The 22,710-nt window shown below is 51.2% G+C and overlaps 1 protein-coding gene across 2 annotated transcripts in view; it reads right to left on the reverse strand.

Annotated features, from left to right (window-relative positions):
- LIMK2 (LIM domain kinase 2) overlaps positions 1-22,710 on the reverse strand; it is a 53,911-nt gene that overhangs the window by 6,269 nt on the left and 24,932 nt on the right. For both annotated transcript variants that reach the window (XM_063144135.1, XM_063144136.1), the window contains 9 exons: positions 18,686-18,821; positions 14,174-14,283; positions 13,533-13,721; positions 12,804-12,909; positions 11,954-12,150; positions 9,994-10,180; positions 1,992-2,078; positions 825-956; positions 20-76 (listed from right to left, as the gene is read on the reverse strand). In XM_063144135.1, coding sequence (XP_063000205.1) covers positions 20-76; positions 825-956; positions 1,992-2,078; positions 9,994-10,180; positions 11,954-12,150; positions 12,804-12,909; positions 13,533-13,721; positions 14,174-14,283; positions 18,686-18,821 — 1,201 coding nt within the window. The remainder of the gene's footprint in view (positions 1-19; positions 77-824; positions 957-1,991; positions 2,079-9,993; positions 10,181-11,953; positions 12,151-12,803; positions 12,910-13,532; positions 13,722-14,173; positions 14,284-18,685; positions 18,822-22,710) is intronic.

Below are 22,710 nucleotides of genomic sequence, written 5' to 3' on the forward strand. Positions count from 1 at the left end.
CAGGTTCCGGGAGGCTCACCATTCCCGATGCAATGCCTTTGGCAAAGCTGACCTTCTGCTCCCAGGGAAACGGATCCTGCAAAAGAAAAGAAACTCGTCCCTTAATGCAGGAAGAAGCGACGGTTCAGTGGCAGAGGCACTGCAGAGTGCCGCGTCCGCAGGGGCTCGGGCTGTCCCGGGACTACCCTTGAAAGCCCACGGCTGAACCGAGATGGGGCGGGGGAAGGAGGCCAGCAAAAACGCACCCGTCGCGGCTCAAGTGTTGTGCAGAGACCAAGGCGTCTTCCGCTGGCGCTGCTGCAGCTCTCCGCAGAGCACCCCCTCCCCCTCCCCCTCCCGCCAAGCCCCTGGCTCAGTGCCAAATACGACTATCGTGCAGACGTCTCCAGCCTGGCATCCTCCAGATGTGTGGGACTACAATGTCCCAAACCCCCAGCCAGGTGGGTGGAGGCTGCTGGATCATCCAGCTACGGAGCGCCACCCTTCTCTCTAGGGAGGGAAGTTTAGCTCCTTGAACATCCTCGGGGATATTGGAGAAGCCGCTTTCCCCAGCCGGATGCCCTCAACAGGCATTACAGGTCTTACAGTCACCCATTTTGGCTGATGCACGATCCCCTGGCTGCCAGGGCAACCTGCTCCCACCTGTTGGATTACAACTCCCGTTATCCCCCGAGCCAGTCGCAGTTCAACCCATCTGGAGAGCACCAGGCGGGGGAAGGCCGCTTTGGAAGCCAGCAGCCCTTGGCGCTTTGGGGAAGCCCCTCCCCTCTCCCGCCCCGTGTTCCACAGGCAGAAGGGGGGCCACCCGCTGACCCTCGACTCACCACGTTCCGGAGGAAGTCCTTCAGAGTCCCTCCTTCAATGTACTCTGTGAGGAGATTCAGCCTCTTGTCCTTGTACAGCACGCCAATGAATTTCAGGACGTTGGGATGATCCAAGCTGCGCATCACCTTCACCTGAGACGACAGACGGCGCCCGAAGAGGTTGGCTGTCTGCGTGGCCTGCTTCTCCCCCGCCCGCTCTTTTCAACCGGAAAATTACAACAATACCAACGCGCTCCTAAGCTGGGAGTCTTCCATGGGACTCCCCCCCCTCCAAGGGGCTGATGGGAGCCACACCGCCTCCACACGGCTGCCCTGGGGCGTTGGCCTCAGAGGAGAGGGGTTTGCCCCTCTAGGTGGGAGGCCATCCGTGCCCCCTCGCAGGGGAGAACACGACTGCTGGGGAACACGGTGGGTGCGCCAAGCGGCCCCTGCAGAACAACAGGCTGCTCTGTGACCCCCACGCAGAACAGGCCCTCCTCCCCACAGCCTGCAGTTCCGCTGCGGGGAGCCCGATTCTGCCAGGAAACAAGGTGCAGACTCCTTGTGCACCTTTGCTTCCCAGCAGAATCTCTGGGATTCTGGTAGCTGGGGGAGGGCAGCACTCAGAGGGTTCCATGGGGGGCAAGGTAGTCCTCCAACCATCTGAGATTGCCCACCCCCCCCACTGCACACCAGGACTTTTGGCTGCCCAAAGCCGGGACTCGGCACGGAGCCCTGCCAGGCAGGAAGGTGACGCAACCTGCTTCCAGCAGGAATTGTGGCCGGCTTGGGGCAGGGATGGGGACGTGTGGCCAGCCAGGGGCCTACAGACTCTACAGAGCCCATCGTCCCTGAGCCCTGGCCACGAGTGCGGGAGCCTGGCCACCTCTGCTTTCCCACCCTAAAGCGCTGGCCGTTGAACAGAAGGAGGGGAGCCTCCACAGCACTCCCTCGGCTTGGCCCTGGCTCTCTGGGCCAAGCGGCCACATGAAACGCTGGGCGATGGGACAAGGTGGGCGTGGCCGAACGGCTTTCATTCCCTTACAGTGGGACACAGGAGCGCTGGCCGGCAATGCTGGGCAAGTGGCCGAGCCCCCGTTTCCCAGTCTGGCTGCTGAAGCATGACACGGACGTGCCGTACGCGGCCCGCACAGCCATCCAGGGACGCTACGGAAAGGGCCCGCCTACCTCCGTCAAAAAGGTCTTCTGGGTTTCTTCATCGCAACGGATCAGCTCCTTCATCACCATCACCTTCCCTGTTGCTTTGTGAGTCACCTTAACAAGAGTCAGAGTTAGCAGGCACTGATGCCGGGGCTCTTTCACCATCTTACGAGGCAGGGCCTGGATGATGCCAGCAGCGGGGGCACTGGGAGGACTGGGAAGGAGCCCTGGGCTCGCCTGCTCCCCCTCCCCTCTGAAGGCATTACTTCCTGGTTGGATTGAACCACTGAGGCCTGAAGACACGCCCCCGAGGAGGAGGAGGAGGAGGAGGAGGAGGAGGAGGAGCGCATGAGCACAGGGCGGCTTGTTCCCAGCCCGTCAAAATCAAGGTTTGGAGGATTGCCTGAATGCAGCCAGTGTGTTTACAGCGGGATCCTCCCAGCTTGCACTGTGCCACTGGAGCCCTCCATGAAGCAGGGAATGGTTACACAGTCAAAGCTTGTGGCGAAGAGGAGGAATTCTGCACAGTCACCAGAGCCAGGCTGGAGTCAGGAAAGCCCAGCGGGAGCTCACTGCTCTGGAGAGTTTATTCCAGGCTAGACAACTAGATAATTAGCTGCCCCAACTGTGTAAACAGCAGCTCCGATGACCCAAACGGAAAAGCAAAGCACAGGGAAAGACGGTGCCTTCAGCAGCAAGCGGCCACTGCATACATTTCGCCACGGACACAGACCGCCCCCCCATGACTCCGGCCACGGCAGGGGTAGGCTCTGACCCCGCACGAACACAGCTGAGGCCTGTCTGGTAAAGCTGTCGAGCACACAGGAAGGCTTGCGAGAGGCATCTTTTCACTCCTGCTTTGCCCAAGACCTTTCAGCCGATGGTGCCCTTCTCTCGGGCGTGGGAGTTGCTTCTCTGCGATGCGTAGCGGAAGGCAGGGACCCGGACTCCTTCCCACCCAAACGCTGCTCTCCTCCTGTCGGGGCAGCCGTGGATGTACACGAAGGGGTCCCAGTGGGGCCGAGGACTCCATCAGGACCCTAACGGAGATCTCTCTACGACAGCCTTCCCCAATCTGGCATCCGCCAGATGTGCTAGATGGCAAGTCCCACCATTCCCAGCCAGCATGGGAGTTGCAGTCCAACACATCTGGAGGGCACCAAGTTGGTGAAAGTCACTGTAGAAGTTCAAGATTCATGTGGGACCCTATCTGCTCTGTGTTTCTCTCCTGCAGCACTGAATCCAGCCTCTGCCATCAGTTTTAAGGGAAACACGGCAACGGAGGTTTCTCTCACGATTGCCACGAGCAAAAGGTTCACTGCCAAGCGCCTCCTGCATCAATCCTGCAAAAGGAGGGGCCTCTGCACTGGGTGCATTCACTGGCTCTGACTGGTTGATCAAAAACTAGCCTGAGTGTTTTGCAGAAGTCAGTTTAGCAAAACAGGTTCCCAGCAGCTGATCAACACAGGACTATTCAAGTGAACTTTTCCATCATGGTATTCCAGAAATGTTGCTACGTGCCTCCAAGATGGGGTTGGTCAGAAAAAGCTACCCAGAATCTGTGCAGAAGCTGTGGAACTCTTACAGCCCCAATAGCCTTATGGCAATCTTGTCTGGGCTGGTTAGAGAACATGGGAGTTGCAGACCAACAGTTCTGGAGGGCACCAGGTTGGGGGAAAGGCAATAAAGCATGTTAGAGAGCTCAAAATATTCTACTCACATTCTCAGAGTAGTCCAGATGATAAGGTAGGTCAGGGTTCCCCACTCCCACCCCCCTGCAGCTGGTGATCATGTGGCAAATGGGTGGATTTGATTTAGGGTTTTCTGTTACTCAGCCTCTTTGCTGCTAAAACTACAGCAATTCTTAGAAATGACCCTGAGCCTTTTGGGACCAGGAAATGGCAGACAGAAAAGCACTGCTGTAGGAAGTTGGCATGAGTTACACATTGTATGAGACTTTGCTGAAACCACAAACGTGCATCATGCGCACCAAATCTGCAGGCATTCAAACCCTGCCCGTGCATTAACAGGCATCCCAGCAGCTTACAAGCCAACCGTGGCAACACACAACAGCACCCACAATGAGACCACCCACCCGAAACACGCATAAAAAGCATCGGGGGAGGACTTTCCTGAAACCACAATGCCCTTTTAAGCTCTCTCAGGGATACTCCAGGTTGGTTTTTAAACACACAACTTTTCACCTGCTTAGAAGCCTTATGCATGCATGTTGTTTAGCCATGGCTGAGCAGCATACCTGAACCTCTAAAATCACAACTGAGTTACTAAAATAATGGCATTTGGTAGATCTGAAGAAGTCCATAACTGGAAAATGGATGGGAACATCTTAGAATAAGTTTCTTCTTTTAATTACCTTGGGATTGGTTTCTGGGGACCAGATGCACGGCCTTCTCAAGGACAAGCGAGTATTTTGTTAGCTGACAGAGTTCGCCCGACGGACAGACGTTGTGTTTCTATCGTGTAAAAGGGGGTAATGTGGGGCAACCAATTTTAGAACTACGTTGGTTTCTGCCACTGTTACTTTACGGAGCTCCTATGTGGGCTGTAGCTAATTTAGCCTCCTTTCAATGTACATTTCAACGCAGCCTCCTTCTAGTTCCAGCTTCTATTAAATGGGAAACAATTTGTGCTGAATTAGATGTAATGACAAGGAAGGCTGAGGCTCTCGAATTAGCCTTGCTTTTCAGTCAACGATTATTTTCCAATAGGCATCTGAATTTACGCTGGATGCAATCAAAAAGCCCTCCTGACTATTTTGAATGTGGGGCTTCCTGCAGCCTTCTTACTGTCCCTGAGCTGTGACAGAACCAACTTTGTACTGCTGCAATGGCAGAGGGATCCAGAGACGCAATCTCAAATAGCTGAGATCGCACAGTGTAAATGGATACTGCTGTTTTTCATACTGTTGATTTTATGTTTCTGATGGTTTTTTAAATTTTGTATACTTTTTAATGTTTACCATTTTTAACTATTGTAAACCACCCAGAGAGCTTCGGCTATGGGGCAGTATATAAATGTAATAAATAAATAAATAAATAAATAAATAAATAAATAAATAAAATAAATCTAATAAGTCAACAAAATCGAACAGCATTTGCCATCCGCTACACAACCAACGATTCATTTAGTCTGCAAGTCTCCATTCTGAGACTGGGTCTTAAACATCGGATCTCACAGCCGCCACACCTGGCCAAGCCTCTGGACTCCTCTGTCTCTTCCCCAATCCCCCGTTTTGCGTTTTGTAATACCTGCCCCAATGAAGAGTTCTGGAGAACTTGAAAACTTGCCTGCTTTGGTGGCATTTTGTCTGGCCCTAATAAAGGCACGCCCCAGCTGTGGATCTAGTAAGTTGTAGTATCCTGTATTTCCAAAGCATTTGGTTGATTTATCTAATACCAAAATGAGAATTACCTTTTCCTGGACGTGTTAAATGCCCTTCTTTCCCTTCATAGATTGGGAAGGATGTCTCAAGGGTATCCCTTAGGAGGACAAAATTTGTTTTTGCAATTCTTTATGCACTGAAGAGGTTACTCATTTTGTCCTTGAATGCAGTATTTATCATGATCTTAGAGTAAGGTATATCTTCCCCTCATTCATGTTAATAAATATTTAGAACAGCCAAATAAATATTTAGCGTGTTAGCCCTCCAGTTGCATGCAAGGCCTTCAAGGGACACATGTCAAACCTCATTAGTATAGTTTTCGCCCAAAGTGCTATTGCACATTCCTGTTAGTATTAGCATTTGGTGTATTATTACTGACTGCTACGTCGTAATAGAATTGACCGTGACACTGGATCTGGCACGGCGGGTTAAGGGCTGGCTTCTAAACAGGATGTGAAGGGACATAGCCAGCAGCCCCGGCAAAGGCGGCTTCCTTGACCCGCCGCTCTATGTACGTCCTCCTGGAGCAGGACCTGGTTCAATGATCTAAACCACGGTTTCACTGTATATTTGGCACAACTCACCAAGGTTAGCACAGAGCACAGTTAAGTGTTACAAGTGAGCGAGATCTGCAACAAAATGTTGCAGTGTGTGGCGTGCTTCTGCTCATTTCCCCTCCCACCCAGACTTCTGTCTCTCCCCACAATAGTCCTGCATTGCCGACTGAGTGCCGACTGAGCACACAGTGAGTTTTGGGGTCCCCCCACTTTAGTTTCCCCCCTTTTTTGTACTTCTGGAACCCCTAGGGTTCCCCTGGGCCAGCCAATACCTCCCTCTTGTGCGTTACTGATGTTGTTTTGACTACACAAGCCTGGGTGCTCCGCTCTGAAGATCACTGGGGTCCAATGGGGCAATTTGGTTTGCAGTGCACTGCCGGGAGCCAGACGCAAACTCACTCTTCAAGCAGCCAAGCAGTCAAGCCTTAAGCCACACTGCAGCCTCGAGGTCTGCAGAAGGCCGAGAAAATCAGGCGACGAGGAAAGCAGCAACCCAGCAGCCTTCCACTGCTCTTCTCCAAAATGAACGCCCAGCCAAGGAGAGCAGCAGGGGTGCTGCTGCTGGGTTGCTATGGCACCTTCTTCGAGGAAAGCCGTGCAGAGAAGGACGCAGTGAGGTGAGACCCGCGCATACACTCCCACCCCTAGCCCCAGGACAGCCTTAAAGCATGGGGACGCACCCTCAGGGCATGCACAAACAGGCGGCTGCAATTAGTCAGAGGACTCTCAACCGAGTTGGAGGAACGAGGCATGCTGCAGAGAGAACGTTCGACTTACCTGGGCTTGCTATTTGCCTACCCACAGGAAAAGAGGAGGAGGAGGAGGAGGAGGAGGAGGAAGGAAATCGTGCTCATTAGACCGAAAAGGTAACTGAAGCCAGAATGAGACTCATGACCAAGGGGGTGGCATAAAGCCGGGCACCCTCCCCCAACCTGGTGCCCTCTGGCCCTGGTGCTGGCTGGGAATGATGGGAGTCGCAGTCCAACGCATCTGGAGGGCACCAGGCTGAGGAAAGCTGCTCAGAGCAAGCGCTGGGGCCGCTCAGTTGGTTGCTGCCAGCTCCCCTGACCATGGAGATCGAGAGATAGAGAAGCCAGCAACAGGGTCCCAGAGGAGAGACCCAGCAAGCCCAGTGCTGAATGCGCCCTGGCAAGAATTCACCAGCTCATGAAATCTCACAGCCCGGCCTTCTATCTTCCAACCCCAATGCCCACATCAGACGGTTTTATTATGTTGCTGCTCGGGTGGGTGGGAGGGAACCTAAACTAAAACCTTTAAAAGAAAATGAAATAAAATTCCGTGATTGGTAAGTTTCTTCCCACTTGAAACATGGGTTTTTCTTCCTGCAGAAATCTAAACCCTGGGCTGTATCAGCCTTTCCCAGCCTACTGCCCTCCAGATTAGGGTGACCATATGAAAAGGAGGACTGGGCTCCTGTATCTTTAACAGTTGTATTGAAAAGGAAATTTCAGCAGGTGTCATTTGTATATATGGGGAACTTGATAAAATTTCCTCTTCATCATAACAGTTAAAGCTGCAGGTGCCCTGTCCTCTTTTAAATCTGGTCACTCTAGTATAGCTCCTGCACCTTTAACTGTTGTGATGAAGAGGGAATTTCACCAGGTGTGACATGGATACAAATGACCCTACTCCAGATATGTTGGATGACAACTCCCATCAAGGGTCATACTGCCTAGGGATGATGGTACTTGTATTCCAACATGTCTGAAGGGCACTAAGTTGAGGAAGGCTGTGCTGTATTAGTAGAGCACATTGGTGTTTTCCCTTTTTTTTCTTTTTCCAAAAAATGGATCTGCCTACACAGGCCAGCCATTCAACCTTAAAGGTGCCATTCTGAGGGTCAAGATACTCTCCATGGCCACCATCACAACTGCCAATTGTGGGGGGGGGGGAACCCACCAGCCTGCAGACCTCCTTCAGTATTAATACATGAACAGTGTTCATCAGCAGAGCCGGACCACAGTGGATGGAAGTGATGCATTTGAACACCGTCTCCTTCCCCCTTGGAGAGATGCAACCCTTACACAGGCGGCCTTCCAATGCAGGTCAGAGAGCAATGCAGAGGCCCCTTATTCGAATTACAAGGCTCCTAGCATTCATTAGTTTCATGACCATAATTGCTCTAAGCACCAAGGCTTACGTTGCCTTTGGGCTACCCAACAACCCGGGTGTGTTTGAACGTTTCACTATTGCTGAAGAACGGACTTTTACTGACTTTCAGTTAGATCACCTCTTCCAACGTGCTCTCGTCTCTCCTAGGTTACTGTTCCAGTCCTGCATTAAGATGGACAGCAGATGTGGAGAGCCAGTGATCGGCTCATGGTAGCTCAGCAAATTCCAAGGCGACCCAGAAACCCCCACCTGGCAAGAGGAGCGGAGCAGCACTGCGAACACCCAGTGGAAACCATCCAAGGGGAGGCCGGAACGAGAGGAGGCAGCAAGCCGCAGGCACACATGTCCCTCTTGATTTCCAGCTCTTCGTGCCCTCGTGGCTTTCATAGAAGTTTCCCTTATACGAAAGAGCAATTTAGCCCACCCTGAGCAGAGGACCGAGGACTGTAGGGAGAACACACCCTCCCCCCCAGTGAAGGGAAAACCAGGCAAGCTTCAACTAGATTTAAAACAGCTTTTAAGAACTCGCCCCCCTCCTCTACAATTACTATATTCTGCCTCTCAACATTCATTTCCGAGACGGGCTTACAGAGTTTAAAACCCCACACAAGAAATAAAACTAAAGCAACAATAAAAATAACAAAAGCAGCAGCAGCAGGAGCAAAGATACCTTTAAAAAACAGAACAGCAGCAGCATGCGTCCCAAGCTTAAAGTACATCAGGCCTCACACTCCTAAAATGGTCCTAGATTCCAGTAAAAGCTTGAAGAGACGGCAGAGCTTTCAACGGGGGCTCAAAGGAAGACGCTGAGCAAAGGAAGCCCGTGATCGAGGCGGCCCTGTCTTCGGTTGCCACCAACCTCACTTTAGAAGGCCGGAGCGCCAAGCTGGGCCTCCGCTGAAGACCCTCAGGGGTTTGAATGGGAGAGAGTGGCCCTTGAGAAACCCCGGCCCAAATGCAGGACCTGCAGCCCGTCCACTTGCAAGCATGAAGCCAGGGCCAGGGCCAGATTTTGAGGGCAGTGAGAGCACTGCAACCCCCATCATTCCAAGCCTACACAGCCAACGCCAGCTGGGAATGATGGGAGTTGCAGCCCAGCACATCTGGAGGGCACCAGGTTGGAGAAGGCTGCTTTAGAATAAGCCGCCTGTGGACCAAGGACAGCGTTTTCGTCCATCAATGGCAGATTTGGCTCAAGCAGGGATTCTGAAAGCAGGACACATTCATGGTTTGCAAACGCAATATGCGGGAGCTGCAGTGCTTCAGCCTCAAATCATCATGAACCTCTCAGTGCTGAAGCACAAGCTGGAGTACGGCTAGTCAGGATCTCACATCCAACCCACGGAACTAGACTGAGTACTGCAAGCAGGATGTAGTTGGGGCGGCAAACGTAAGTTGTACAATAAATGTCTGCTGCACCTATTTCAAGGGCAGTACAAGGACTAGTGAACCACCAAAACCGAAGAGCCCAAGAAGAGCCCTGCTGAGTCAGACCAAAGGCCCCTCTCTCGGCCAGCATTCGGTTCCCACAACAAGCAACCTAATTGGGCGCCCGCAATTAGGACATGGGGGCGGCGGCGCTCTCCCGCTCGTGTCTCCCAGCAGCTGGTGCGCATAGGCTCCCTGCCTCCGAGGCAGGAGTGAGCACACAGCCATCGGGACTAGCAGCCACTGATCGCCTTCTCCTCCATGAAGTGGTCTAATCCCCCTTTAAAGCCAGCCAAGTTGGCGGCCATCTTGTGGTAGCGAATTCTGACTGCTAGGAGGAGCCAGAGGAGCGCACAGAATGCAACTGGGGCAGCAAGAGGGCCCTGGGAGTTTGGCTGGCTGGGTGGGGAGGGGCTGTGACATCAACGTGAGAAGCAGTTAAAAACCTGTCCCTTTGTTCTTGGATTGTCTGCGCTGCTGGAGGGTGCAGCCAAAATGGTTTCCTCACCTTGATAGCTTGGCCAAAGAATCCTTTCCCCAATACTTCCCCATGGATCAGATCACAGGGGCGGAAGATCTGCTGGGAGTAGCTGGTCGAGGAGCGGAGTGATTCGGAACGGCTGATGTCCCGGCCAAGGATGAGCGGCTCCTTCGGGGAGCTGGGCCCGGGGGACTTGGAAGTGCTGTTGCTTCGCCTGAAGTACAAGACACCAAGGTCAGGGCCCCTGCCAGAGCCTCGGCGTTGGAGGGAGGCCAGGGAGGGAGGGACAGGACACACCACGGCCAGCCGGATTGCCCTCCGGAACAAAACAGGGGCCAGGCCTAGACACCGGGCCAGGATGCGGCATGGGTTATTGACCCCACGACAAACTGCAGGGGCCACAGGGGCGAGGTTGTATATGTACCCTCAACCTGGGGGTTGCTGTGCCATGCGAACCTGGCGAGCGGGTGTTATGGGAGGGTTAAACAACCCTTGCATAACCCTAAAACAGACCACGAGTTATTGCAAGGGTTGTTCAACTCTCACATAATCCACACTTGCCTGGTTTGCACGACACGCAGTGGCTGCATGTGCCTGGCAGCCTTTGGTGACTGATGTGTGAACAGCCCCCAGGAGGTTTATATGTTTTATATTTTGTAAAATATTTAAAAATGCATTTTTAAAAACACACACACAAAAGCACTGTAATCAGAATTAACAAAATGGAAAAAATGGGCTGTATTTTTCACCAACAGTTTCTTATGCCTCAAAAGAACAAATCAGACTGTTGATGACCTGTTCTCTGGTTCTATTCATTTGCAACACTTATAGACTGCTTAATATAATAAAACCTCTAAAAGGTTTATAAACGCTATAAGCAGTTTATTGGTTACTATGTTATATTGTATAATGCATTTTTGTTGTGATTTCATAGCATATTACTATAGAATCAGAAGTACAGTATAAAGTAAGAAACAATTAGCAACTTACAGGAAGAGTAATAAAAAAAATAAAACAGAATCAATTACTAGCCAGGGTACAAACAAATTTTCAGAAGGCTTGAAATCCGCACCCCCCCTTTCTGTTTCTTGTGTCGCACATGCAGATGTATTGTTCTATGGTTCAGCAAGGAGCCATTTTTGCCCTTTCCTCATGTACGTTAATTGTACATTCAAAGTAGTGAACCTGAACAGCCCACCATCCCTTTGGAGGAATGCACCCTATCATCAATGATCAGCCCATTATACAAAGCAGATCATAGAATCATAGAATCGTAGAGTTGGAAGGGGTCTATAAGGCCATCGAGTCCAACCCCCCACTCAATGCAGGAATCCACCTGAAAACATCCCTGACAGGTGGTTGTCCTGCTGCCTTTTGAAGGCCTCTAGTGTGGGAGAGCCCACGACCTCCCTAGGCAATTGGTTCCATTGTTGTACTGCTCTAACAGTCAGGAAGTTTTTCCTGAATCTTGCTTCCTGTCACTTGAGCCCATGATTTCGTGTCCTGCACTCTGGAAAGATCGAGAAGAGATCATGGCCCTCCTCTGCATGACAACCTTTCAAGTATTTGAAGAGTGCTATCATCTCTCCTCTCAGTCTTCTCTTATCCAGGCTAAACATGCCCAGTTCTTTCAGTCTCTCCTAATAGGGCTTTGTTTCCAAACCCCTGATCATCCTTGTTGCCCTCCTCTGAACACGCTCCAGCTTGTCTGCGTCCTTCTTGAATTGTGGAGCCCAGAACTGGATGCAATACTCAAGATGAGGCCTAACCAGGACTGAATAGAGAGGAACCAGTACCTGACACGATTTGGAAGCTATACTTCTATTAATGCAGCCCAAAATAGCAGTTGCTTTTTTTGCAGCCACATCACACTGTTGGCGCATATTCTAGTTGCCTTGTCTATTCCCCACCAAATCCATATAGCCACAGTAAAAGGCAGTTGGAGACCCGCAGTCAGGTTTACGGCAGTTTAATCTCGACTGGGTACCTGAGGGAGCGCCGTCGCAGCGTTCCTTCCAGATTCTCCTTAAGGTCCAGGGCAGAAATGGGGCAGGGAGAGGAGGGCTTTTTCACGCGCCCTGGCAAGCGGGAGTCCAGGCGCAGCCGGTCCAGGCGCTGAGAAACAGGGTCATGCTCAATCAGCAGCTGAAGAGTCTGGCTCGTCTTGCGGATCAGGTCCTCTACCTGAGGAACAAAGCAAAGCTGGGGGGAAATTTCCATAGGGGCTGCTACAGTTTTCCTCCCACATCAAGGAAAGATGAAGCTTGGCATTACCCGCTTGATTACACGGGAGCACAGAAAGAGGCTGTTCAAAGAATAAACAGACCCAAAACAGGCAACACACAGTTAAGGCACTATGAGGTTACTTAACTAGTTGCATCAGCCTATACCTCAGCCAGGGGCCCTGTTCAATTGCCCCGAATACAAAATTTGGCACTCAGCACTGGAAAGACAGCTGACGAGCATGAAAACTCACTTTTGTCTGGAGCTGGTGCCTTGAGGAGAGATTCAGAGTCTCCCTAGAGACTTTGAAGGCCCCCAAACTTCCTCAGCTACAGGGTATTTCCCAAATCGAGGCCCCGCACAGGCGCAGATCCTACACAGGTGATGCGCCCACACCGCTTATGGTCCATCTAGTCCGCACTGTCTACGCTGACCTTCAGGCAGGGATCATCCACGCCGGCCTACAGATGCTGGGGACAGGGCTGTGCTGGCATGCCAAGCAGGTGCTCTGAGCTGCCGCTCTCCCCCTAAAAGGCGCCCTGTTTGGCTCCTCAAGTCACAAGGAGCTGAAAGGGAGAAGGAGAGACTCCAGGAGCCCTCAGGTAAGAACATACCTCTTCCGTTTGTAGTGTGCGAACTGGGGTCCCGTTTATCTCCAGGATCCTGTCTCCAGGGTGAAGGGCATTTTGCACATCAGGACTAATGTGCATTCGGCTGACTCTAAATAAAGGGGACAGGGGGTCCGGATCAGAAGGACACTTGCCGAGTCCCCAGTGAGTGACAACACACGGCCAAGGGAGGAGAGGAAGAGCTAAAGCAGCCTCCCCCAATTTGGTGCCCTCCAAATGTTTTGGACTTTAACTCCTATCAGCCCCGGCAAGTATGCTCAATGGCCAGGATTACTGGGAGCTGTAGTCCGAAACATCTGGAGAGCACAGTGTTGGGGAAGGCTGAGCTAGTTCTCCTCTGAATGACGCAATATCACAACAAGCATTCCTGACATGCCAAGATAGGCAGGCCATCGTCTCCATGCTTGTGCTTCCAAGTGAATACGCAAAAATCCACAAGAGGAACGGACTTTGCTACCACCACCACCACCACCACCTTCCTCTGCTCCTTCCCCAAGTGCCAGGGGGTCTCTCCTCTTTTTATTTGTAAGAAAAGGGCTGAATATGTAAGGAGAGGGCGGGTGCGTGTGTGGAATCTGCCAGATATTGTGATACAAAGCCAAATGTCCATGAATTGGGGTTCCCAGATGTACGGTTTGTAGCATAAACGCAGGCATGGAGTTTCAGAGCTCAGAAGCAGGAGATTTTGTAATGCCACAAGAGCTTTATACTCACTCTTTCACTTGGACACTAGTGGCGTAGGTTGAACGGCCACTTTCAACGGCCACCGTGAACCCTCGCTTGCCATCCGTGGCTGCAGGCATGGAGAGGAGAGTCAGTGTGTAGGGCAGCTGTTCACACAGGGACTCTGTAGAAAGCCTTTCTACCATGGGCGTCAGCACAATCTGGTTATGACATTTCCCACTAAAGAAGACAGCAGAGGCAGCCATTTTAGTGAGATTCCTACCCTGCTGTACGTCAAAAAAACGGAGGACACTGCGCTACAGCTCCTCAACGACCAACCTAGAGCGGTCCAAGCGAGCCTCTCCGAACACCTCTACCCCTGCCTGAAATGGCTGCGATGGCTTTGACATCCCACACGCTGGCGCAGATGTTTCCTGCTGCCCAAAACATTGTCCAGCAATCCACCACCCAAATTCCTCAGATGCTTATGAGCCCATGTGCATTCTCATAAACAAACATGGCGGCCAGGATAAGATCCTTGAAACTATGAGCACCAGCTGCACCAGACAGGTCAAGGCCCCTGTGGCAGCAGGTCAAAGGGCTAGCTTGGCTCATTCCGGCGCCGTACGAGAGACGCCTGCCCTGCTCCCCAGAACTGAGCACGCCGCGAGGCGCAGGCAGCCCTGTCTTACCAGTAGAGGGCGGAGTGTTGCACCAACGCGTAGGTATCACCATCTTCAATTATCACCTTGCAGCTCATACACGCAAAGCATTCTGGGTGGTACTTGTATTCACCAGCCACCTGCAGAAAAATGAGGTTTCAGCCAAGGGCACAGAATGAAAGCTGGGTTGCTTTAAGGACCCCCAAATTAAATTAAATCCCAACCGAGTTTTAAGCCATTGCCTCTTTCCTGAAAATGGACTATATCATCCCTCCAAAATAGGATTGTGCCGTGGTTCGGATGTAAACTTAAACTGATTCTGCAAAGGCAGAAGTAGTTCATTAAAAGAGGAGGGAGCTTTAAGGCCCTGGGGTGTGAGCGCCTCTCAAACTGGGCCTTCCAGCAGTCAGGCTCTGGTGCTTTACCTCCTGCAGCAGCAGCACCAGACCTCTGATCCTACTGTCAGCTCTGGATTTAGAATCATAGAATAGTAGAGTTAGAAGGGGCCTATAAGGCCATCCAACCCCCTGCTCAATGCAGGAATCCACCCTAAAGCATCCCTGAGAGATGGTTGTCCAGCTGCCTCTTGAAGGCCTCTACAGTGGAAGAGCCCACAACCTCCCTAGGCTTGTTGTAGGTTCCGTTGTTGTACCGCTCTAATTGTCAGAATATTTTTCCTGTTGGCCAGCCGGAATCTGGCTTCCTGTCACTTGAGCCCATGATTCCGTGTCTTGCAATCTGGGAGGATCGAGAGGAGATCCTGGCCCTCCTCTCCTCCCCTTCAGGAGTGCTCCCTAGGCTGCAACACCAGCCTGCCTGAACCTCCAGCCAGGTGACCCTCAAGGATCTATCAATCCTGGGCTTCCGAACCGGCTGCTCAATCTCAGCCACCTTTTCCTAGCATGGGGACCCTATGTAACTCCAGCTCCCTTTCCCTAGCCTCTGTGTTTGACAGCATGCTTGGCCTGGTCCTTGTTTGCTGCTCTGGATCATACACAAGCTTCTGCACCACTTGGACAGGCGAACAGCTCCCCTGGAGTCAAAACCTGCTGGCCAAGAGCCCGATCCTACTGAGGCCTAATAGGAGTGCTCATGAACAAAGCTGGTGCCTGAATGCCAGCCGTAGTTTGGTATTGAAGCGGCTCTTGAAGCAGCCATGGCATGTAAAGGGCTGAATCAAATGAAAGACCTGAGAATGCCGGCAGAGAGCATGTATGAGGCATGTGAGTGTGTGCGTGTAAGGAAGTGAACACAATTCATCATTTACAAAGAAACACTGGCTTCCTGAGGAAACTACAATCCATTGACACTTTCACAGAAATCACTACCCTAGGTACCATGGGTCTTGAGGCCTTCCCCAACCTGGTGCCCTCCAGACTGCAACTCCATTGAGGCCATAATGGTGAAGACGTAGAGGAGGAGGAGTTCAACACATCTGGAGGGCACCAGCTTGGGGAAGGCTCCTTTGGCGCAGTGTCCCACACAGTTACTCCAGCTTGGGGCAGGACGCATGTCTTCCGACCCATGGCACTGCTGCAGGGAGGACTCGCCTGGCCCCACAGGATGCCAACATTTTTGTGGCTGTTTTAGCATGCTGCTTTCCCAACTCCTGTCCCCGAAAGCCACTTTCCCTACCCAAGACGCATCTTCTGTTATCCAGAATCACAGATAAGAAGCCCAGGCGCAATTCCAGCAGGACTTCAAAACCTTTCCCCCCACTATCAACATGAGCTTAGACCAGTCCGTGCAAGAGGTTCACCTTCTGGACATGATTGTGCAACTACACAATGGATATATATCAGGAGCAGCCTGACTGCTCCACATGTTTACATGACCCTAACCTCCCATCGAGAACACCCCCGCCCCCAAAATTCATTATCTCTGGCTAAGCTCTACAATACAACCACATCTGTTCAGACCCATCAGATAGTGACTCACGATTTAAGGATCTAAATCAGGCTTTTCTAAGTCTGTGATACCCACCAAACAAAGTGACAAAGAAAACGTATTAACAGGGCCAGACTAGTGCCCAGGAATAATCTACTGCAGGACAGACCCAGAAGAGAAAACACGAGAACAGTCCCCAACAGTTCCCTACTAAAAACTGCTAAGATGTGACCTCGGTGACCCCCTCCGACTGTCCTGGGGCAGCAGTGAGCCTTCCCTTCCACAGGCCTCAGCTGGTCAGCCCGTCCTTGCTTACAGAAAGCGGCCTGGCAGCAACAACTGGCCACACGGCAGAGGCCCAGGCCCCAGGCCCCCACCCCCCAGCAGCAGGCCCAGGCTGTGTCTACTCTGGCAAAACCATTACATGGACCTAACGACGGAGCTCATAATCCACTCTCCACTGCAAGTACGGCTGCATTTCTGTCCAACGACTGCCGTGTGAATGCTGGTGTTCATAAGGTCATTACCTGCACTTCAGTTCCAATAACCCCCACCCCCACCTCCCATCAATACAATAACCCCCACCCCCACCTCCCATCAGGCACCGGTACACCTGCCGGTTGAGGGGAACTCTTGATATAGCTGATGAAGTGGACTGTGGTCTGCAAAGGCTTACAGCAGCTCCCCCTTCAGATGTGCTGCTGGGAATGATGGGAGTTGCAATCCAATGCAACTAGGGGGCACCAGGTTGGGGAAGGTTGGTGCCGGGCCGCTTTCTGTAAGCAAGGACAGGCCGTCTAGCCAAGGCCTGTGGAAGGGGAAGGCTCACTGCTGCCCCAGGACGGTCGGAGGGGGTCACCGAGGTCACATCTTAGCAGTTTTTAGCAATTCATTAGTCTTTAAGGTGCCACAAGGCTCTTTGCTGGTTTTGGTGAAACAGACTAGCATGGTTTTCCCTCTGGAAAGTTTGTTGGGACTGAGCTTCTTCTAGAGACCACTAGGAGTCTCAGAAAGCAATGCCTGTGATCGTAGCAATGTTTACAGGCAGACAGACCCAAGAACAACCAGTCCAAAGAGACTGTGCTTTTGCCGCTGTCCCGTCTTGCCCCCCCCCCGATTTTCTGTAAGGGAATAAAGGTGGAAGAAGGGGTGGATGACATGGGAGGGTTACAAATGGAAGGCGATCCCCACCCCCACCCCCAAAATCCCATGAACAAGACCGGGCAATTGCTGGAAGGGAGTCTAGTTCCAGGCCCCTATTTTGCCAGAAGTTATGCTGACCTGCAGCTTCCCTAAAGCAGGCAGCCATGGATCCGACCAGCCACCCCAACCTGGTGCCCTCTAGATGCATTGAACTACAACTCCCAGCATGGGAATTGCACTCCAACACTTCTGGAAGGCACCGAGTTGGGGAAGGCCGGTCAGACCTGGAAAACGTTTTCTCTAGCCCAATGAGCTCCCAAGGTTTAAATCCGGGTATGGAGAGACCTTTGCCCATAGTTCTATTCATCAGCAGTAAAATGCATTTGCCTAAAGGGTTTCACTCTTTAAGTGTTAGAAAGAGAATCAGAGAGAGATGCAACACTCAAGTGCACTGATTTTCCAAGCGACCCTGTGTTGGGCACACGTGCTCCATGACTGGCAGGGGCCCGGGGCTCAGTGGCCCAGCACAAGCAGAAGGCCCCAAACATCACCCCTGGCAACATGTCCACTTTTGAAAAAAGTCTCTTGGCCAGCAGGGGCTGGGAGGACCCTGGGGAGCTTCTGCCAGCCAGAGCAGATGGCCGGGCCAGGTGGATGAAGGGCTCACCTGGGGAGTGTATCTTGGCAGAGTGCACCCCTGTCAATGCACAAACTGAGCACTCGTGAGGGAATCGGTTCGTGAGGCCACACACACATTTCTTGGCCCTGACACCACGCTCTGGAGAACAGAGCAGTGCTAAGATGGACTGGACCTGTCCACAGCTGTCCTAGACTGGTGTGAGCAATGCCAAAGTGTCAGAAGCCCAAACGTTCCTGCCAGCATCTCGCTGCCTCTAGCGCAGGGATCGCCAGCTTCTGTACCCCTGAGGGCTGCTCTGTTCTCCACTGCGTGTGAAGACAAGACCCCAAAGGCAGGCCATTCTTGGCTGAGGTGAATGCAACCTGAGTGCTGGCAGGCCAGAGAGGAAAGGAAACGTGGGGCTGTACGGAAGCAGAAAAGTCCCAGGCACTGAAGCAGGCAGGCAGGAGCAGTTTGGAGGCCCAACTGGAAATGTTTTTGCTTGAAACTCCTTCCCAACCGTTGCAGAACAAAGCTGCCGCTCCCTGGCATGGCCACCCACTTTCCAGAAGGCACGTTAGTCAGGCAAACTTTCAGGGAAAACAAAATCTGATGTCATCAGGAAGGCTCCGAACTGTAATCTTGCTAAATTGCTTAAACCAGCCTCCCCAGCCTGGTGCCCTCCAGATATGTTGGACTACAACTCCCGGCATCCCCCAGGCAGCATAGCTACAGTCCAACACATTTGGAGGGTACCAGGTTGGCAGAAGCAGACTTAAACCCCCCAAACAACCTTCTGGAAATTGAGACACGCAGCAGTGCAAGAAGCCTGGAACTTCCCCTCGGCCCTGGGACACCCAAGTGAGCAGGAAGGACAAATGGCACCGCCTTACCATCACAGGCCCTGTCATCAGCAGAGAGCAGCCATGGCATAATTCTCCAAACTTCCTCCAGTAGTCTTTATGGCAGTAGAGCTTCCCATCCTTTTCATAGTACCAGTTTGTGAGGACGTCCTGGCATTCAGAGCAGCTAGGAAATAAAATAAATCCGTTGATTACCCACGAGCACAGTTCACAGAGAAAAATCAATGCTAATGACAGGTTTACCTAAACTTTGACTGGGTTACTTTTAACTGTAGGTGTCTCTTAATCCCTTCATGGTTTGTTAACAGGCCATATGTTACTGGCATATCATTGTACTTTGGCCTGCACCTGGGTATATACCTGGGTATAGAGACTTTTTTGTGTGTTCATATTTCATTTGGATCCAATTTGCAATTAATTTTGTTTGTTTATTTATCCTTGACATTTTTTGATATTAAAAATAAAACTTTTAGTATATTATTATAGAAGATGGAATTAAAAAAAAAACCCTTTATGGACATAAATAAACTCCTAACTTTGAATTATAATGAAAACTGTTATTTGTGGAATCTGCGTGTCAAGAGCTTTCCAATGAAGTGTGTTTCATGAGAATTGGTCAATGGGAAGGCAGACAAAAAGGGATGATGGACTAATTCCTGACTTTGAATGATATATTCTATTGTATAAAATAAATACCCACCTCTTCTATCCTACAACCTGCTATAGTGGCCATTGATTTTTTTTTTTTAAAAAAAAACACCCTGAGGATGGGTGGGTAAGTAGAAGGGACAGTGCCTTTGGAGGCCTGCAAGGAAGCAAAGGTCAAAGGAGGAAGCCCCACTGAGAAGGCGGTCAGGCTCCGGTCCCTCCCACAACAGCTACTTTGGCAAGTCTGACACAGAACCAAGCCCACCTAGCAAGCCCACGGGGGAAGGATTTCAGTCCAGGTGAGAGGACAATGATCTGTCCAGCGATCCGCAAAGATTTTGGTAAGCCAGATGCCCTGGCGAGGGCCACATCACCAGGCTCTACCTTCCACCACGTCCCACTGATGAAGAACACTCGGGCAGCAGTACCACCGCTTGTTTCAATGCCAGCCACTCCCCTGCAGTCTGGCATCACAAACCATGGCCATGGAGACAGGCTGAGCCTCTACCCGGGTATCAGACATTCCAGCCAGAAAATCCAGGGCTGGACCATCCCTGCAGTATGGCTTTGCCAACCACCGGACGCAGAAGTGATTTATGAGCATCAGTCTAGAAAGATTAGGGCTTTGAGGGCTCTGGGATGTATCATTGCTCTGAAGCAGGAAAGCCGAAGCCAAGTCACCTGCTCCAGAGATGCCACGTGCTCCCGCCTGAATGCCATGCTTCCTTTGGATACTCTCACACACAGTGGCCTAAGGAAATTCAGCAGCCAGGATGGGGCAAGCGTGGGCTCCAGGGGGCCCAGGAGCATGTGACTATCAATACCCTCAGGGCACTGCCACACAGATGCCACTGATAATTGTAATCCACTCTGGGAGGGCAGCTGCTCCAAAACATCTGGAGGGCACTGGGTTGGGGAGGCCTATTTAGACAGTCAGACTACTAGGGACACTGTCGCCCTTGCCTTCAACGGCATCCAACACATGCTGCTTCTGTGAAGCAGGAGTGGGGAGACAGTTTTTTTGTTCTGCTTCATACAGAAGCAAGACAAGAGAGTTACTTATTTTGGATGAACGGCCTGAAAGTGGCTGTGCCCTGAGGAGGTTCCACTGCTCTCTTGAGGACATACTCCTTCTCAGGGGCCGCCTGGCAAGGCCTTCTGATGACCACGTTCATTGTCATCTGTTGTGGGACAAGGCTATTCAGCATTTCCTTGAGCTCCCATCCATGTGTTCCAATATTTATTTGAAGCATTTTTACCTTCCTCTTCAAGTGGAAAAGGCTCCCAGAGTGGATTACAATTATCAATAATCACAGTGCCTACTTATGATTTAGGACTTAAAGGATACAACATAAAAGGAAAAGGAATGGGGAGGGAGGAGGAAAAACGCAAACCCAGGCAGTAGAGCTTAGGTCTCTCAGCAGTGCTGATGAAGCGACCCTGCTTCCCTTCTCTCCCTCACTGCAGCTTGATGGAACGGCTGCTGCCAGGTGACATTTGGAGGAGAAAGAAAGCCTAATGGAGCTGGCTTCTTAGAGCCGTGTTCCAGAGAGGACCCTAAATGATGGCTGGACTCTTCTAGCGCCAACCACACGCCAACGCAGCCTCCCCTAAACTTATCTGTTACAATGTCTTTTGGTGCACATGCCAGCAGGCCCTGCTCAGCTTTTACGAAGAAGGCCGAGCTGCAACGGTACGGAAGCTCCTCTAGTTCACCTCAACAGCATGCATGCATGTGCCTGGAAGTGCCAAATCTCGATTTTAATCAATATGTAACTTTTAGAACAGCTAAATTTCTTGTGCTGGTCCTGCTCTTGCGCACAAAGGCCAAGGGAATGAATGAATGAATGAATGTAACACATCTATATGAAACTGTATAATGGCTGGTTGCTAAATACAATAAACTTGACTTGGCCTTAGCTGAAGAGCAGCAAGGTAATTCCAGGCACTGGCGAAAGAATTGAGAATTTCCAGAGCTGCTTCCCCAGTGGAATTCTTGAACTCTATTGGAGTCACACCTTATAAATTCTAGCCAGTTGATGAGCCGAAAGACGGCTGTTGGGACACGTCCTGGAGAAAAGGTGAGGGGCTGAACTGGGTGAGCCAACCGTCCTTTGCGACATCATTAAACAAATCCAGGCAGGACGGGCTCAGCAACGGGGTCCCGCCCAAACTTGTAGGAAAGCTGCTCACATTCCCTCGGCTGCTCCAAAACGTGACAGAGATGCCTACACAGAATTAACACGCACTCCATGTTCGCACACACTCATGCACTGCATGCAGCAGATGCTGTTAGTGTTTGGAGCACATTGCAGGAGTTTCATGATTGCTGCAGCCACCATGCCAAGACCGGCTATATTACAGACAGGGAGGGGAAGGGGCTTAAAGGTAATGGCTGGCTTGCCCTTGCCCAACCCCAACCCCCCCCAAAGGAGTAGTTTTAAATCAAGGCTCTGCCAGCTTGCAGCCTGCATGCATGTATTTATTTCTAAAATGTGTACGCTGCATGACAGCCCCCAGCAGGCCCTGCCAGAGGGAAGGCAGTCTACACTCCACAGCAAGTCCCGTGGCACCTCGAAGACCCAAAAATGTATTGTGGCATAAGCTTTTATGGCGCAGAGCCCACTTTGCCAGATGCGTGAAGCGCTTTCCTAAATTGGTAAGCATGCCGTAGGCCCAATACAGAGAGAAAACAAGCACTTTGCCCAGGAGGGCCTGTAGGCCAAGAAAAGGCAAGAGGTGTGTCAATTTATCATGCAGAGCACAACTGACTATACGATCCAGGCAGAGTAAGTGGAACAATTACTTGCTGTAGGAAGGAAGCCCCTCCTGTTGGGGTCACACAGGAGAATGCCCATCGCGAGTTTCTCTCCATAGGCCAGGCCAGGCCTGCCTGCCTCCTACTTCAATGGAATTCAAATTCACCACCTGGCTTCACAGTGAGACTTGGGAAATTATAAACCAACTTGGTTTCAGAAGTCAGAAGAGTGAGATGTTCTCAGCACCCATGACCATCACCACCACCACCACCCAGCAACCCATCTCTTTCTGAGCTGAGGCCAGAGTAGTTCATTCAAGTGACAGGCAAGAAACTAGTTTTCTAAGTGAAGGTAATTTGTGCCCTCATTTTTATCCATTAATGGGAAAACACCACAGAAGATAGACTGATACATTTGAATAGTTTCTTAAAGTACAAGAAGGGAGGCACCCCCCCCCCCCAAAATGTGCCCAGAAGATTTATTTATTACATTTTTATACCGCCCAATAGCCAAAGCTCTCTGGGCGGTTCACAAAAATTAAAACCATGAAAAGCATAATAAAACGACCAACAGTCTAAAAACACAAATACAAAATACAATATAGAAAGCACAACCAGAATAAAACCAGACAGCAAAAATCGATATAGA

The sequence above is a fragment of the Elgaria multicarinata genome, chromosome 18 (assembly GCF_023053635.1).
Source record: "Elgaria multicarinata webbii isolate HBS135686 ecotype San Diego chromosome 18, rElgMul1.1.pri, whole genome shotgun sequence".
Taxonomy (NCBI): domain Eukaryota; kingdom Metazoa; phylum Chordata; class Lepidosauria; order Squamata; family Anguidae; genus Elgaria; species Elgaria multicarinata.